Source organism: Lagopus leucura, unplaced genomic scaffold, assembly GCF_019238085.1.
Source record: "Lagopus leucura isolate 7727_CA_CO unplaced genomic scaffold, USGS_WTPT01 Super-Scaffold_100002, whole genome shotgun sequence".
Classification (NCBI taxonomy): Eukaryota; Metazoa; Chordata; class Aves; order Galliformes; family Phasianidae; genus Lagopus; species Lagopus leucura.
Window position 1 is genome coordinate 87,294,401 of NW_024962263.1, and position 15,363 is coordinate 87,309,763.

General features: G+C 45.4%; 2 protein-coding genes across 13 annotated transcripts in view; one reads left to right on the top strand and one right to left on the bottom strand.

Moving 5' to 3' along the window:
* Positions 1-2,464: 2,464 nt before the first annotated feature.
* Positions 2,465-3,631, top strand: RPLP1 (ribosomal protein lateral stalk subunit P1). The gene is made up of 4 exons (XM_042869521.1): positions 2,465-2,640; positions 2,751-2,825; positions 2,928-3,045; positions 3,511-3,631. The coding sequence occupies exons 1-4, from the start codon at positions 2,569-2,571 to the stop codon at positions 3,588-3,590; spliced, it is 345 nt and encodes a 114-aa protein (XP_042725455.1). The 5' UTR covers positions 2,465-2,568; the 3' UTR covers positions 3,591-3,631.
* Positions 3,632-5,033: 1,402 nt separating this feature from the next.
* PTK2 (protein tyrosine kinase 2) overlaps positions 5,034-15,363 on the bottom strand; it is a 193,617-nt gene continuing 183,287 nt past the window's right edge. For 9 of the 12 annotated variants that reach the window (XM_042868922.1, XM_042868920.1, XM_042868921.1 and 6 more), the window contains 7 exons: positions 15,270-15,332; positions 12,233-12,272; positions 11,320-11,423; positions 9,092-9,100; positions 8,081-8,236; positions 7,197-7,277; positions 5,034-6,289 (listed from right to left, as the gene is read on the bottom strand). In XM_042868922.1, coding sequence (XP_042724856.1) covers positions 6,077-6,289; positions 7,197-7,277; positions 8,081-8,236; positions 9,092-9,100; positions 11,320-11,423; positions 12,233-12,272; positions 15,270-15,332 — 666 coding nt within the window. In that variant the 3' untranslated portion in view covers positions 5,034-6,076. The remainder of the gene's footprint in view (positions 6,290-7,196; positions 7,278-8,080; positions 8,237-9,091; positions 9,101-11,319; positions 11,424-12,232; positions 12,273-15,269; positions 15,333-15,363) is intronic. The other 3 variants (XM_042868930.1, XM_042868927.1, XM_042868919.1) reach the window with 1 other exon arrangement.

Consider the following 15,363-nt stretch of genomic DNA (forward strand, 5'->3'; position numbering starts at 1 on the left):
AACTGACTTTTCTAGCGATCAGAGCCAACAACACAGCAACAAATGAAAACTCTGACAAAGGTGCAGCACCACCTATTGGGGATATGGTGCGAGTTGAGTATTACTGTTTCGAGTCGTAGAGTTTCAGGGCTTTTTTCCACACGGGTTTCTGTGGGACTTCCTAATGCAGTCATCAGCTCAGGCATGAACATATTCTGGGGGTCTGAACACAGAATCACAGAATGGCCAGGGTTGGAAGCGACCTCAAAGATCATGAATCTCCAAACCCCCTGCCACAAGCAGGGCCACCAACCTCCCCAATTAATACCAGACCAGGCTGCCCAGGGCCCCATCCAATCTGGTCTTGAACACTTCCAGGGACGGGACATCCCATCACACTTATGAGGAAGTGTAAAACACAGGAAAAAAAAATAATAATAAAGAAAAGTAAGCTAAGGAAAGAGGCGTTTCCAGAAAACAAAAAGATAAGAAAATCAAATACTGTATCTGAGAATGAATGTGAACAAATTGGAAGAACACAACTTTATGGTGAACAGTCACGCTGTCAAAATAAAATAAAATACAACCACAACAACAGCAACAAAACAACCCTGCAAAAGCATATCATACAGAGAAAGAAACGAGTACCACAACTGGAAAACACATGCAGGAGGGGATAACTGCCCTGATGAACAGCACCTACACAGTGACTAAGACTAATACAAGGCACCCTGATCATCTGCCAGCACCTTCCCTCTCTCAAGAGTTGGAAAGACCTTGATTCCAGGCAATACAAAACCATGTAAAAAAAAACATGGAATCATGTTTTGTTGTTGTTTGCTTTTTTCAGTCAACGTCATATCTTTTCTCCATCTTGCAAGTGACTTCCACACCTGCAGCTCCTATACCTGGCAGAGTGCCTAGCCCATGTGTTGTTTTGTGTTTGGAAACTCTGCCTTCAAGTCACAGGCAGAAGACTTTACCACTTCATCCGTCTTACTTATTCTTCCTCAGTGCTGAGCAATGACATAATGCAGTTTTCTAGAACCCCAGAACAATCACTACGCTGATTTTAATGCTGGCTTTCTTTGAACCAAACACAATAATGCCACTGCAACATAACTCCTTAGAAAATTCTTACCATATGCCTGGTAAAAATGCTGTTGTCTTGCTATGAACAGGCCAGAGGCACCAGTCCTAGTTTGTCAGAACTGTGTAACATCTGTGAGAGCTGGCTCTGTGACCTGGAACTTTACACCGGGCTTCTGCAGTGTGTTTTATTGCAGGATAATGGCAAAGGCCTGGAAAACAGGTACCTCAAACCATCAATAACTCACGATCAGCTATTCATTACTGAAAAAGTACACCTTGAAAGCTGGGAAAAGACTGTTTTTATAAAGGAAGAATCAGCTCAGGAAGGTTACAAACAATACAAAGCAACTAGTTAAGCAAGAGGAGGGAAAGAAAGAAAATGGCTTCCTTGCTGAAGACCTCTTGAGTTTGTCTACCATGATGATTATCCACAAACCACAATCATGATCTGAACACACAGCATCAGCTCAGCAGGGCTGTGTACACAAAGCCAGCTTGGGATCAAGTGGTGAGTGCTGGCTGCTTTGCATATGTTGTGATAATGACCAAAAAAGTGTGAGAATAATCTGCAGGGACAACAGCTGTGAGAATGACTCATTAGCATGGGGTGTTTTCTTAACGACTTTCAGTGGCAAAGTTGTGTTTTACATTTTAAAACTGGCATAATTTATCAGTGTTAATACTGCAGTCACAGCAGTCTCCAATCCTTTAAATGGATACACGTACAGATGTAGGTATGTAGATATACATGTGTGCACATATCTATAGCGGTTTGCTTTCATCATAACTTAATTCTGAGCCCCTGCAGGTAAGTCTCATCAGCATCACTCAGTAGATGCAGCCTGACAGCCGTGAAGCAAGGCTGACAACACATCTCCTTTAATTAACATCTTTACCAATCAAAGCCTAAGCTTGCTCAGATGTCAGGTCTTAATATTTTATTTTGAGCAATGCATGTGCATTGTTTTGCTATTCTGAAGCTGGTAGTATCTTCAGATGGAGTAAAACCCTTGTGAGGTATTCAGCTCCAATTAAGGCTGTGTGATCCTGCTGCATTACCAAGCTCTAGCTCTCCGTGCTTCCTTTTGCACAGCGGAGTCATTCCGCAATTCTTTCCTTCTCATACGTCGATACGATCAGTGCGGGATCTGTCTAGGAAGGAATAGAACGAAAAAAAAAGTCAGAAAAGACGAGACAGGTGAGAGCCCCACAGCGCCGCGCACGGACGCCCTGGGAGCGCCGCTGAGGTAATGCCGCCGTCATCTCCCATCACTCCCCGCCGAGCTGCGATTGGCGGAGCTCTCCCTTCGGGCCCGCCCCCGATGCTCGCGGGTTGGACAGCGCCCCGGCTCGCGGATCGCGACTGGCTGATGGCGCCCTTATAAAGCCCCCCCCCGGTGGCGCGTGTTCTCTTTCGTCCCCGGCGTGACAAGGTGCTGCGTCCTTCAGCTGAAGCTAAGGCCGTTCTCCCCCGGCGACTGGCACCGCGCCCCCACCATGGCCTCCGTCTCCGAGCTCGCGTGCATCTACTCCGCCCTCATCCTTCACGACGACGAAGTCACCGTCACGGTGAGTGCGCGGCCCGGGGGCCTTCGCCACAAGATGGCGGCGGGGCCGCGGCATGGCCGGCGGTGCGGGGGAGGCATGGCCGGCCCTCAGCGCCGCTCTCTGTGTGGCAGGAGGATAAGATTAACGCCCTCATCAAGGCGGCGGGAGTGAACGTGGAGCCGTTCTGGCCGGGCCTCTTCGCTAAGGTAGGTGGTAACGAGGGGAGAAGGTTGCGGCTGCTTCGGCGCTGTGCTGCGGGCGGGCGCGCCCCGTGCTAACGAGGTCTCGCCGGTGCTCGTCCTCCCCAGGCTCTGGCCAACATCGACATCGGAAGCCTCATCTGCAACGTAGGAGCCGGTGGCGGAGCTCCGGCTGCGGCTGCTCCTGCGGGTGGTGCCGCACCGGCGGGCGGTGGTGCTGCTCCCGGTAAGTGCGCTGAGCGCCGGAGCTGAGAACGGAGGGACGGTCGCCTCCTGTTGGCTGTGCCGTTTGTGAGACGAGCCAAGGATGCCGTTGGCCTTCTTGGCTACCTGGGCACGCTGCTGGCTCGTGGTCAGCCAGCTGGCCGCTGGCACCCCCAGATCCTCTTTCTCTGTGCATTGGTCGCACTCTGAATCAGTGGACAGCACTGCTGCTGTCTCAGGTGTGAGGATGTCACTTATGCTGACAAAGTGAGCCTGCCCTGTAGAACTTGTCGGGTTTCATAGACTGGTGAAGGTGCAGTGCCATTTCCCTGGTAGCACTGCTTTCACAGTGACGTGAGATGGGACTTGGTAGGGTTGCTCAGGTTGTGCTCCTGGGTGTTACAGTCTCTGAATGTGAAGTCTTTGATAGCGTGACTCCATGAATTGATGGAAATGGGAAGTTTCTGACCACCTTTTTATTTTCCAGCCGAGGAGAAGAAAGAAGAAGAAAAGAAAGAAGAATCAGAGGAATCTGATGATGACATGGGCTTTGGTCTTTTTGACTAAGTAGTTTTGTAACTGCCTGTAATAAAGAACATTTAACTGTATTTTTGTCTCTTAAATTAACGCTTCTGAAGAATAGCTGCATTACCTCTAGTGACAAGACTGGCTGTCAGTGTATGGTCATGTAGGGTTTTACAGCTTGTCCCCATCCTCAGCACTGGCAGGTGTGAGTAACATAGCTCCTACTTTCAGAGTGTGGACAAAGGTGAAGATGTTACCACAGTGGGAAGGGACATGGTTGGGTTTAGCAAAAGTGCTGCTGCTTTGTTATACTGCAATGAGGCTGTAACATCTTGGTGAAACTGGAACAGCCTGTCTGTGCTCTGCAGCAGCATGGCTTCCATCAGGCAACTCACAGAATGTGCTTGCTTAACCTGGTGGGAGCAGCAGGGTTATGTTTCAGAGGACAGCAATTGAGCTCTGGGCTTGGGGAAAGGCAGAAATCTTTTGCTGAATGCTCTTGTTGGGCTGGGATGGAGTAGCTGTAATTTAAAAAGCAGAGGGAAAGTCTTAAAGTGCTCTGGGCTTTTGACTTGCAGCCAACCCAACCCTGGATGTTACACAGAATCACAGAATGGTCAGGGTTGAAGGGACTGCAAGGATCACAGAGCACCAACCTCCCCATTTAATACCAGACCAGGCTGCCCAGGGCCCTGTCCAACCTGGCCTTGAACACCTCCAGGGCATCTGCAACCTTTCTGGGCAGCCTGTTCCAATACCTCACCACTCTCTCTGTAAAGAACTTTCCCTGGCATCCAACCTAAACCTTCCCTAAATTGAAGCTCATGGGGTGTGCAGTCCTTGCTTTTCCAGGAAAAAAAATCAAGGAACATTGCTGAAAACATGCTGCTTTGAAGCACGGGTGTGGAAAATGGTGCAAGTTACATAGGGAAGTAATACTTAAAACATGACTTTACTCCTGAACAGAGCACCTGAGCCAATGTAAGGGTTGTATTCAAGTGCATGTAAGAAACTGCACAATTTTCATTTAATATTCCAGTAAAGTACTGAAAGGAGTAGAAGAGGGAGTTTTGGTCCATGTTTGAACTAGTGGTAGAAATGCTCTGCACTGCCCTGCCTCTGTGCAGAGCTGAAGCCCATTGGGTGCTGGAAGGCACCTCAGTGGCAGCAGTCTGTACACCTCCACTGCTGCTGAGAGCTTCCATGATAACCCCTACAAACCACGTGGCTGCCACCATCCAAGCAAACTTTAAAATAATTTCAGAGTTGTAAAAACTAGCAGAGATATCCAATGACTTGTGCAGCTGGTAACAGCACCTGCCTTGTTCCTGAGCTCTATAATTAAGAGGAAATTGCCTTCTGAAGATGACTTACCTTGGATTTCTTGGGTGCTCACAGCTGTTCCTCAAGTGAATTGACAGTAACAGATAAAGCGGAACTCACCATTGCTTTGCAGTGTGTGTGTACACAAAAATACAGTCAGAATTTCACTGGTAACACCTTTTTAATAGGTCAAAGTAACTGTACAGTTCATTATATTCTTCCTGAGAATAATTTATATCCCTCAACAGCAAAAAGGGAGTGTGGTTTTTATTTTAACAGAACAGATGGCATAATTGGAAAACCAAGGAAAATCTAATTACACTGCTCTACTGTAACTCCTCCCAGGCAAGACAGACAAAAGGATGGGTTAGTTAACTACAGGGGGTTTAAAATATTCAACATGGCTTTAATCTGTCTTTATAAATTATATAAAAACGGGGGACATGAATGGTTACAGGACTCCTCTTAAGTGCAGCTCTGAGTTGCTCTGGTACAAAGCAGCATTTTCGCTTCCAAGGAAAACAACATTGCTACAAAAGAACTGGCACGTTATTCTGGTGAAAAAGAAGAGTTTTCCGTTGTGTCCTACAGCTAGTTCCAACCAAAGGCGTCACACATTCACATAAAAGTAAAAGGCAGGAAGATGAAGAGGGCTTTAGTTTGTCTTGAAATGACTGACGTCTTGAAAATATAGCTTTTTATTTTCTTTCTCTGTAAATTGTGATTAGCATATTGCGACGTAAGTGTTCTAATAAAAAAAATTCCAGTCTGGATAGTTCATATACTGTGGGCAAGAATTCTCAGCCCTGAGGTTTCCCAGAATTCTTCACAATATCTCGCTCCGCTCTGCTGCTCCAACAGTTCTGGCTCCAAAACTCCACCCCAGCTCTGGGCTGAACACGGCCCATGCGATGGAACGAACCGCGCTGCTCCAAAGCCGTCATTTCCCAAGGACGTCTGTACAAACTTCACCCGGTGATACAGCCGCTTTCTGAATCCCAGGCCAGCTTGGCTTTGTGAGAAAAAAAACGTGGTTAACCTTTTGTAATGGGAGAGAACCAACAGCTGTCAGTCAGGGCTGCTGAAGCAAGAGGCGCTGGAATGCCAGGACCACACTGGGTTAATCCTCACTGCTGGTGGAAGGTGAACTAATCCTTTCGCAAGCAGAATTCTACAACAGACAGATGAAACTCTTCCCTTGGTGCTTAGTGCGGCCTCGACTGGCTGATCATTTTCAGCCTGGCTTGATCGATGACATCCAGCAAGTTCTTGGCATCCACTGCCAGAGCGTGAGCGGCTGTCAGCATTTGCTTCTTGTACTCCTGCTGCAGGCTGGTCATGACATACTGCTGGGCCAGCTTCATCTTGTTAATGAGCTCAGCCAGGTCTGAGTTCAGCAGTTTCTGGGCCATCTCAATCTGGAACAACAAGAGTGGGTCAGCCACACAGGTTGGTAGCACTGTTTCCCACCCCAAGGAAGAACATCACCTCTATGAAACCTGACCAGCCTGAGAGTTTCCCTTCAAGCTGGAGTCAGCATGTGGGCTGGCGACACTTTGTACTCAGACACCAAAAGCTGCCTCAGTAGCTACAGAGCCACCTGTCGCCAACCAGACCACATCACCAAGTTTTAATTCAAGTTTAACTGTTAACATGTTGTGCTGGGTTTCCAGGTTCCTATTACCATCACCTTTACTGCCATTGCTATTATTAGAATTAAAGCAGGTACAGGTTATTAATAGAGCAAAGCAGCTGAAGGTGGTATGATTCTCTAAGACAGCGCTTCATAATTCTCTGGCCTTCTCATTACTACATTCATTCAAGGCTTTGGAGGAAAAACAGGTTTATTCCCAACTCTTGTCAACTACACTGAAAGATCCCAGTCATTTCTTATTCCAAATGAGGTTACTACAGGCTATTTTCTCATTCAGCTGCACCACAACATGTTCAATTACCCACACATTTAATGACTTTGTGTGCAAGATGTATTTCAAGGAAAACTGGAGTTGTACTAACACCCAGATGGTCTCCCTGCATTACAACACTGGGTTCATGTAAGTACTACTGACAATTTTTATTTAAAATTCTGGTATGTACACGTTGTATGCTCCCTCATCCAGTCTGAGCATTTTGACTCGAGGCAACAAAAACCTACATCCACACAGCAATGAGATTCTAATGACATTAAATTAATAAAAAATTATAATTAAGAGTTCACAGTGTTTACTGAACACAAATATACGTGTGTGCAAAGAAGAGAGAGCCCGAACGCATCCACCTGGCTGAGGCCAGCTCAAACTGCAGAGATGAGTGGGCTCTACTCACCTCTCTGTGGGTGCTTGCAGGAAGCACTGGCAGCGACTCATCCACTGTTGCTAGCAAGGTTCTCAGCGCCAAGCCAACCTCCTAAGGAGAAAAATGAGTAAGTAAGGAAATAACAGACACAGGACAACCCAACAGGACATCTCGGCCTTGATTCAGTCGCCCCTCTCACATACACTGACGACATACATCAGAATATGTAAGCATTCTGAACTAATAAAAACTTGGCATGAATGGAGTTAAAGCAATGTTGCTGAGTGACTTTGAATCACACAATCACAAAGGCTGGAAAGGACTACTAAGATCATCTAGTCCAAACACTGACCCCTCATCACCATGTTCACTGTGCCCCTCAGTGCCACATCTCCACGTTTCTTGAACACCTCTAGGGATGGTGACTCCCTGGGCATCCTGTTCCAATGTACTACCGCTCTTTCTGAGAAGGCATTTTTCCTAACACTCAACCTGAACCTCTCCTGGCGCAACTTAACTGTTACTTCTTGTCCTATCCCCGTGATCTAGAAGAGGCTGATCCTCACCTCACCACAGCCTCCTTTCAGGCAGCTGCAGAGAGCAATGATGCCTTCAAATCTCCTCCAGACTAAACAATCCCAGTTCCCTCAGCCGCTCCCCGTGAGACTTGTGCTCCAGATCCCTCACAGCTTTGCTGCCATTCTCTGCACACACTCCAGGGCCTCAATGTCCTTCATGTAGTGAGGGACCCCACCCACAATTCCCTGTTTCACAGCATCAAAACAGAATGCCCAAGGCTGGATTATAAAAGTTCCTTTTATAAGCAAAATGCAGCAGTGTTGCACAACTTCCTGTTAACAAGAACTTTGTCATTCATGAGAAAGATGAAACCATGTTCAAAATGGCATCCCTACCTTTACCATGGGCACGTACTCCTCCGGCGGAGCTGGCTGTATTTTACTGGACATCTCTATGACAGCTTTCACCAGCCCGGTTACATTCTCATACACTTTGTCATTGGAGCGGTCCAGGTTGGCCGTAGGAGGAGGGCTGATTTCCTGCGGCTTGATCTGGAAGCAGAGACAGATTGTTGAGCCTCCTGTGCCCAGCAGATGGGGCTCAGCAACCTCCCAGCCTGCAGAGATCACCAGAAACTGCCACCCCAAGCCCGCTGAGCACATTTGCTCATGGGTCTGAAGGAAGTTTCCTTCAGGCTTCCTGACAGCCTGATCTCTGAATGACTCTGAAGAGTCTACCAAAAATTCTCTGAAGAGCTCCCAGTGCAACTCCCACAGCAAAGAAAAGTTGAGAAAGGAGTATGGAATACCTGTCGTATCAAAATGGTTCACTACTGATGGACAAATTCTATTGCAAGACAGCGGGGTGTCATGTCCCTTGTTCCAGGAAGTTGCTTTCTCCACTACCACTGCATGCCATGCCCAAGCAATCACTTGGGGGAGAGGAGGATTAAGAAATTGCCCATTGCCTTATTGGTCACACAGTGGCCCTACAGATCTGGGCTGGGCTCACAGCATCACAGCCCCACAGATGCAATAACCATGGGTTCCCATAACTGGTCCCTGCTGCAGAGACGCTTCACTGGAAGCAGTCGAGACTCTACACAGTTGAAAGCACAAAGTACTTGGATGAGACTCTGTCTAAGGAAAGAGTGCAGGATTTGGTGCAGAGTTTCCCACTTTTTGCATTTCACCGATTGGTTACTGACAACTGTTACAGAGATTCAATCTGTCACATTGATTGGAAAATACCTTAGGAGAAGGAACATTGCAATTGCTGCGATCAGCAGGGAAGGGCCGTGATTCTAATTGGTTTCAGCAATCAAGAAGTTAGGAGAGTCATCTCGCAAAGTCGCATGCAAAGACATTTTGGAATGGGGCGCGCACACACGCTCACGCACTGCTTACCCTCCATGGCTATTGTTGAGCAGAATGTGGGGGAAGGTTAAAGAAATTTACCAAAAGAAGGGAAAAAAGAAAAACAATATTAATAAAACTCAGCAGGAAAAAAAAACCCACAAAACAACAAACCAAAACATGTGTAGCAATAAGAGACCAGTTAAAAAGCCTGCAACAAAAACGCATCCTCAACAGTATCCGCAGTCGTTTGGGTTAGCTCATGGTCCGTCTGTAACAGAAGCACCATGTGCTGACAACTGCTGTGCACCCGCGTAGAAGTGGAAGTGTTTGCCATGCACCCATGCTAACGTTTTACTGAACACATGGGGAAGAGATCATGCAAAGCTTGACAGGAGCAAGCCAGTCTGGCAAGGAGCAAAGGGGTGAGTGGAGCAACGGGCCTCTGCAACAGTGGGAAAGGTGTCCTGTGAAACTCTGCTCCCTATACAACATTAGGGATCTGTCACAATTGGAAATATGAAGTCATGTAACTGTGCAGCCCTTGCAACTGATGACCAGCCACACTCATGGTTAAGAGCTACTAAGAACCCACTCTAGATGCATTCTATTCAACCTAATAAATTCCTATGGCCAGACCCCAAAATTTCAGAGTATAGACATCAACGTCCTGTTCTTACAGCTAACATCAACATTACTGCAAGCTTCCATTTCAGGGTTTTCTTTGTGTGGGCTGGCTGCCTTGGCCTCAGCAGGTAACACTGCACTACCTTCTTCTTGGTGCCCTACAGCTCCCTGAGGGTAGCCAGGTCAAAACCTCTGATTTTCATTTTTCTCCCAGAAAAGAGAGAATAGAGTCTGAAATGAACCCCAGAAGCATCTTCAGTTAGTCTGCAGACACTAACAAAACTACAACCTATTAAGAATTAATGAGCTGTTTTCTTGACAGGGTGTAAGACCATCCAATTTCAGAAAATTCTTGACAGAAAAGTAGGACAAAATCAGAACTTCTCCACTTCCCAAGAAGTTATTAATACATAAATCTTGCTCACACTGATGACTTTGGTTGCTCAGGTTTGTTTGTTGTCAAAAGGATGTATTTCAGAAAACATCTTCATGTTCTAATACCAGTAGTTAGAAAGGAAATTTTAGAGTAGCCACGTTCAGTAACACATCTGTTGCTGCTTTTTCATATTATCTGAGGCTTGGCAGCTTGAAATGCACTGGTTTGCAATAAATAATCCTGCTTGAACTTGCCAGTGCTGATTCTTAACTACTCAGATGATCTCCAAAAAAAGAGAGCACGAGTGAGACAGGCAGTGGCTGAAGGACTGATTTGTGCTGAACACACTGCTGTGATGCAAGTTGTGAACTTCACGGCCTGAGGACCTGGACACTGTCTGTATTTTCTTAAATCACCTAAACTAAGTGTCACCTACCCACCTACCACTGTATCTGTTCCTACCACGATGTGGAATCCAGTTCTTTGTTACAGGCAACAGAACTGCTATGAGTATTTATCAGCTGCATTTTTGTTAAGAGTGCTACTGGCACAGAAGCCCCAACCACTACTGTATCTACCTGCTAAAAACAGCTAATGACAGAAACAGCTTCTGTGGTTCCACTCAGGAGGCCCTGAGGTCACTCATATTTCTATCTCCTTAAGATTAGAACAGTAAAGGAATCCCAAAGGCAGGGAACAAAACCTGGGTGCATCACTTTAGAAGTGACTGGCACACTAAGGACGAGTCCTATTGACACCAGCTGTAACAGCAGACACAGCTTCACAGCACCCTGCAGCCTCTCTGCTAGAGAACTCCTCGAAGATTAATTTCTGGATTTATTGCCTATTTACTGGAGATGAGACAACACATCAGAAAGCCAGTTAGGGTCAGAAAGTGTTTTTCCTCTGTTCTTACTCCCTACAGCCAGCAGGGCTTTAGGAGTCTAGGTGCTGCAACAGCAGCTTTCTGAGTATGGGGATCTTGAGTGTGCTCTGTGCTCCTTCCTCTGAGCAGAACTATGTGAGAGACATCATATGCTCCTCAAACTACAGTAAGCTTGCCTGAGAAAGTTCTGAGTGAGGAACACGCTGAATCACTCACAGAGGACACGGGCAGAGCAGTTAATTTCCCAATTCCCACCGCATGTTCGTACCACAACGTTTACTTGGGAAGTTCAGTCACTTCTGCTTTCTGTGGTCTCTGTTTGAGCTGAACTATGCCTACAGGGTAATGTTTTATTTCCTGAAATGTGTTTTGTGTCACTGAGCACCATACCTTCACGCCTTCATTGTAGCTGTCCACAGGGCTGTTCAGGCTCGCGAGGCTGCCCAAGTGGGGGGCTCCAGGGCGAGGGGGCTTCTTTGGTGGAGCTGCATGATCTGGTTAGCAAAACAAGTGGCATGTCAGAGCACCAACATATCACATGTACACAAATCACTGCAGTCTGTCAACATTACAAAGGCTATGCCTGTTTTACTGTAATGGTAGAGGAGATGTGTTGCACAGAAGACCCATTGTTCGTACGAGCTATGCGTTGTTTCTAATCAGGAAAAGCAGAGACAAAAAGGTGTTATGTGGAACTCATCCATCAATGAGTTTTAGCAAGGTACTTCGATAAGTAATCTCTCCTAGTGAGATTACTGCTCAGTCCTACTAACTCAGTATGCCCAGCCTACACCTAGAGGAGCTCTGTACTACTCTGCACCACAATGAATGCCCCACATGCTGCCAGAGTTCAAGGAGTGTTTGGACAATGCTCTCAGACACATGATCTGATTTTTGGGTGGTCCTGTGTGGTGCCAGGAGTTGGATTTGATGATCTTTATCGGTCCCTTCCACCTTGGGATATCCTATGATGCTTCCTGGCTGAAATCCCAGCTGTGACTCACTTAGACACCTGAAGTTTCAGTCTCAATCTGTGTTTTGCATGTCAGAACTCCATGCACGGTGGAGCCCTACAATGTGATTCAGCCTCGTCTAGACAGTTCCTGACTGCTGAAACACTTCCTTGGATTTGCTGACTAATCTCTGGGGACTGCGTGGGGAATTTCAGACCAGAACACCTTTGTGCAGTTATCCATAACCGAAACTACCCCCTTGTTTGGAAATCTTGGCATTTGCTCACTATTAGTGCTCAAAGACGTGTAACCAAGGATTCAAGATAACATTATATGAACTTCGTGCTTACCTGGTTTACCCACAGGCTGATATATGTGCTGGTTACCAGCCTGTAAGATAAAACATATATTTATAGCAGTTACTACAGTGCTCACAATTTTGCTAGCAAATTCTTACCCACTGAAAAATGGCAGATCTCAGCACGTTTCCCAACAGTTAAAAATACCTCCCTATGCACCATCACTACCTATGAATCCTAACTGCAGTTATATACAATTATACAGTAAAGAAAATATTTTCACTTCTTTTGTATTGCTCATGACAGCCTAAGCCTGCACACAACACTTTATCCTTCACTGTTACTCAAACATGCTGGCACATTCATAGCAGTTTTTCTTCTTTATTCAGAGATCAAACTGCAGAAGTCACAGTGCTGATGAAGGAATTGGAGAGCAGCAATTAGAAACCTAAGGTATTTCTGCACGGCTGAATAGCATCAATAATGGTAACAAGCTTCTGAGCTGTGAAGCTCTTAGTCAAGGTCAATTTGCTTATTCATTTGGAAATGCTTAATGCTAGATTCAAATGACTTTCTTTGCTAATTACATTTATCCCACCTTCATGCCAAGAAAAATGAAAATCTAGTCACAACCAAACGAATACCTTACACAAAATTTGTCATGTCACAAAACAACGTTACAAGTCACATTTCATCATGCATGTGTATCTGTGTAACGGAGTTTCCATTACAAAACAAAGCTCTGAAGGCAGATAGAATTTCATGTTTCTCATGGCAAGACGTCTCAAAAAGGCGATTTTTAAATAAATACAATTTTCTGCAAATCAGAGTACTTCCTTCCACCAGGATCTAAAGAAGCAGCTTCTTCAACACATTAATGATAATTTTCCAAAAACTTAAGAGCTTACTGTTAACAGTATGAGAACACAGCAACTGTTTCAGCTTGACTTCAGCTCTGGAGAATGCTGTCTGAGAGCGTTAACTAATTAACTTTACTTTCTGACCTTTTAAGCACGTCTTTTTGAACCTTATTCTATTTTCAGTTACTCAAACTGCAACATCAGTAGGACATTCTCTATCCCTGGCTCACCTCTTCAGTAACAAACCTAAAGGACATTCACAATCGTAGTTCAGCTTTTATTCAAAGTCTCAGCTGGACTTTTTTAGAAATTAATGTTCCTGTTTCAAAACTACAGAAGATTTGACAAGGCTGCTGTGATTAGGTTTACCTAGCACTTTAGGAAGCTGTTTTCAGCTGCTCAAAACTTTATCAATTTTTTAACTGTGTGAACTGCAAGTCCCAACTCTAATTCCACGTCAAGCTCAGTTCTATCTATATAGAAAACTGCAGCAAGAGGCAAAACTTCCAGCATGTGGGCTCACAGAAGAACGTATTGCACAGGGAGAGTTCTGGAGAAAGACAATAAGGAGTTCTTACAAGTTTGGTAGCAGGATATTCAAAGCTCCAAGTCCTGACACTCCTCTGCTGTTCCCACGTCTCTCTGGCCGCCATCTCACACACTGCCCTACCACCATCAACCTTGCTCGTGTTGCTAACCTAGCTATTCCAAACCTGAGAACCCTGGGGAGAAGAGATGGGGCGAAAGGAAGGAGGCTTTGTTCCACTGAAAAAAAAAATCATGATGTTTACTTCCAGAATGAAAGAATGTTGAAAGAATGCGAGCAAAGTTATACACTGCTTCTTATTTCACATCTCTCAATGCAGAACTGAGATTGACTCACAGGCTTACCTCTTAGGCTGCCCCATGTGGAGTCATGAGTTGGACTTGATCCTTGTAAATCCCTTCCAACTCAGGATATTCTAAGCAATGGCATTTCCAACACCAGATGAACTCAACAGTTACATTTCAAATGCATTAAGAATTAAAAAAATGCAAACACAAATTCTGTAACTGAACTAAGACTCTCTCCTGCAACTCATTCTGTCAACAGTCCTCTCGTTCAAGAGGGGCGAGTCCTATCTCATCTGGCAATACAGGACATCCCCTTACAAGCAGTTTGGGATGCAGGTTTTTACTCTAGTCCCAGGCAAAGAAAACTTGCTCGCTGCCTCTTACATCAAACCTCTGACATCACCTCAAGTTATTCTTGCAGCACAAAAAGCAGTAACACTTCACTCATTCTTATAGTAAGATGCAACAGCAGTAAAGACCTAACGGTAACTGACAGTCTGCTCCAGATTCGTGCAAAAAATCTTAGCAGCTTCCAAGCATGAGTAACCAACTCCCAGAGACTGTATCGCAGTGTGTGCTTTGCAAATGCAAGAAGAGTCCCTAAACTCTCCTGTATTGAAGAAATACTGAAGTCAAACAGAATTACAGCCCAGATGACCAAGGAAAGTAAAATTAAGACATCAACTTCCAAGAGAAGCTTTGAGGGTGATCCCTGGAGACCATCACTGGATGAAGCACTGATTTTCTGCCCTTAACGGTCCCCAGCCTGACCCCCGTTTCTATTGGTATGATTCAGAGTTTCCAATGGCAATTAAACAATTGGAGAGATGTTTTTATTCAAACAGGCAGCAGTTATGGCAGCAAGAATGAGCGCCGCAGCTGTTGTCTGACAACAAAGGAATGGCTGTGGGGGTTATTCCATTTGTTTCACTGCGGATCATTTACTCTAAACAGAGTTCTGAGTAACACAACAGTAACATTTACATTCCTTGTAGAGAACCCTTCAGATATTTAAGCAACTGCAGAAGTTATTTTAACCCCGCTTCCTGTTGACAGAAGTTTCAAAAAGCACTTTTAAATAAAAGGCCAAACCATACATCACAGGCACCTTCAAAAATAATTGCAACATATTTGCAGAAACACTGCAGTATTGTTTCAAGGGGGAAAGAAACAAAAAACAAATCCCAAATCCATCCAAGTGCTGCATGACCAAAGTCTGCCACTGTTCTCCTGTTCCCACAGAAGCTGAGCTTCTTGGAAAGTTGCAGAGCCATGTAATGACAGTGGAAACATTTAGCAAAAACTTTAAATCATCTCCTGTAATAAAAGACAGCACGTTCTACCATGATGCTGGAAAAGGGGCCAGGAGATGAAAGGATCCAACAGATACTCACTGGGCCCTGGAGACCTCCATCCTCCCGCTCGATGCTGCCTCTGGAGAGCCGCACATCAGGTTTCTGAAACACAAATCATAAGATCTTAGAATGG

Excerpts from the sequence above, each read along its gene's own strand:
- RPLP1 (XM_042869521.1), top strand. The coding sequence starts at position 2,569 with ATGGCCTCCGTCTCCGAGCTCGCGTGCATCTACTCCGCCCTCATCCTT. Across the intron at positions 2,641-2,750 it reads ACGACGAAGTCACCGTCACG|GAGGATAAGATTAACGCCCT; the intron begins GTGAGTGCGCGG and ends TCTGTGTGGCAG. Across the intron at positions 3,046-3,510 it reads GGGCGGTGGTGCTGCTCCCG|CCGAGGAGAAGAAAGAAGAA; the intron begins GTAAGTGCGCTG and ends TTTATTTTCCAG.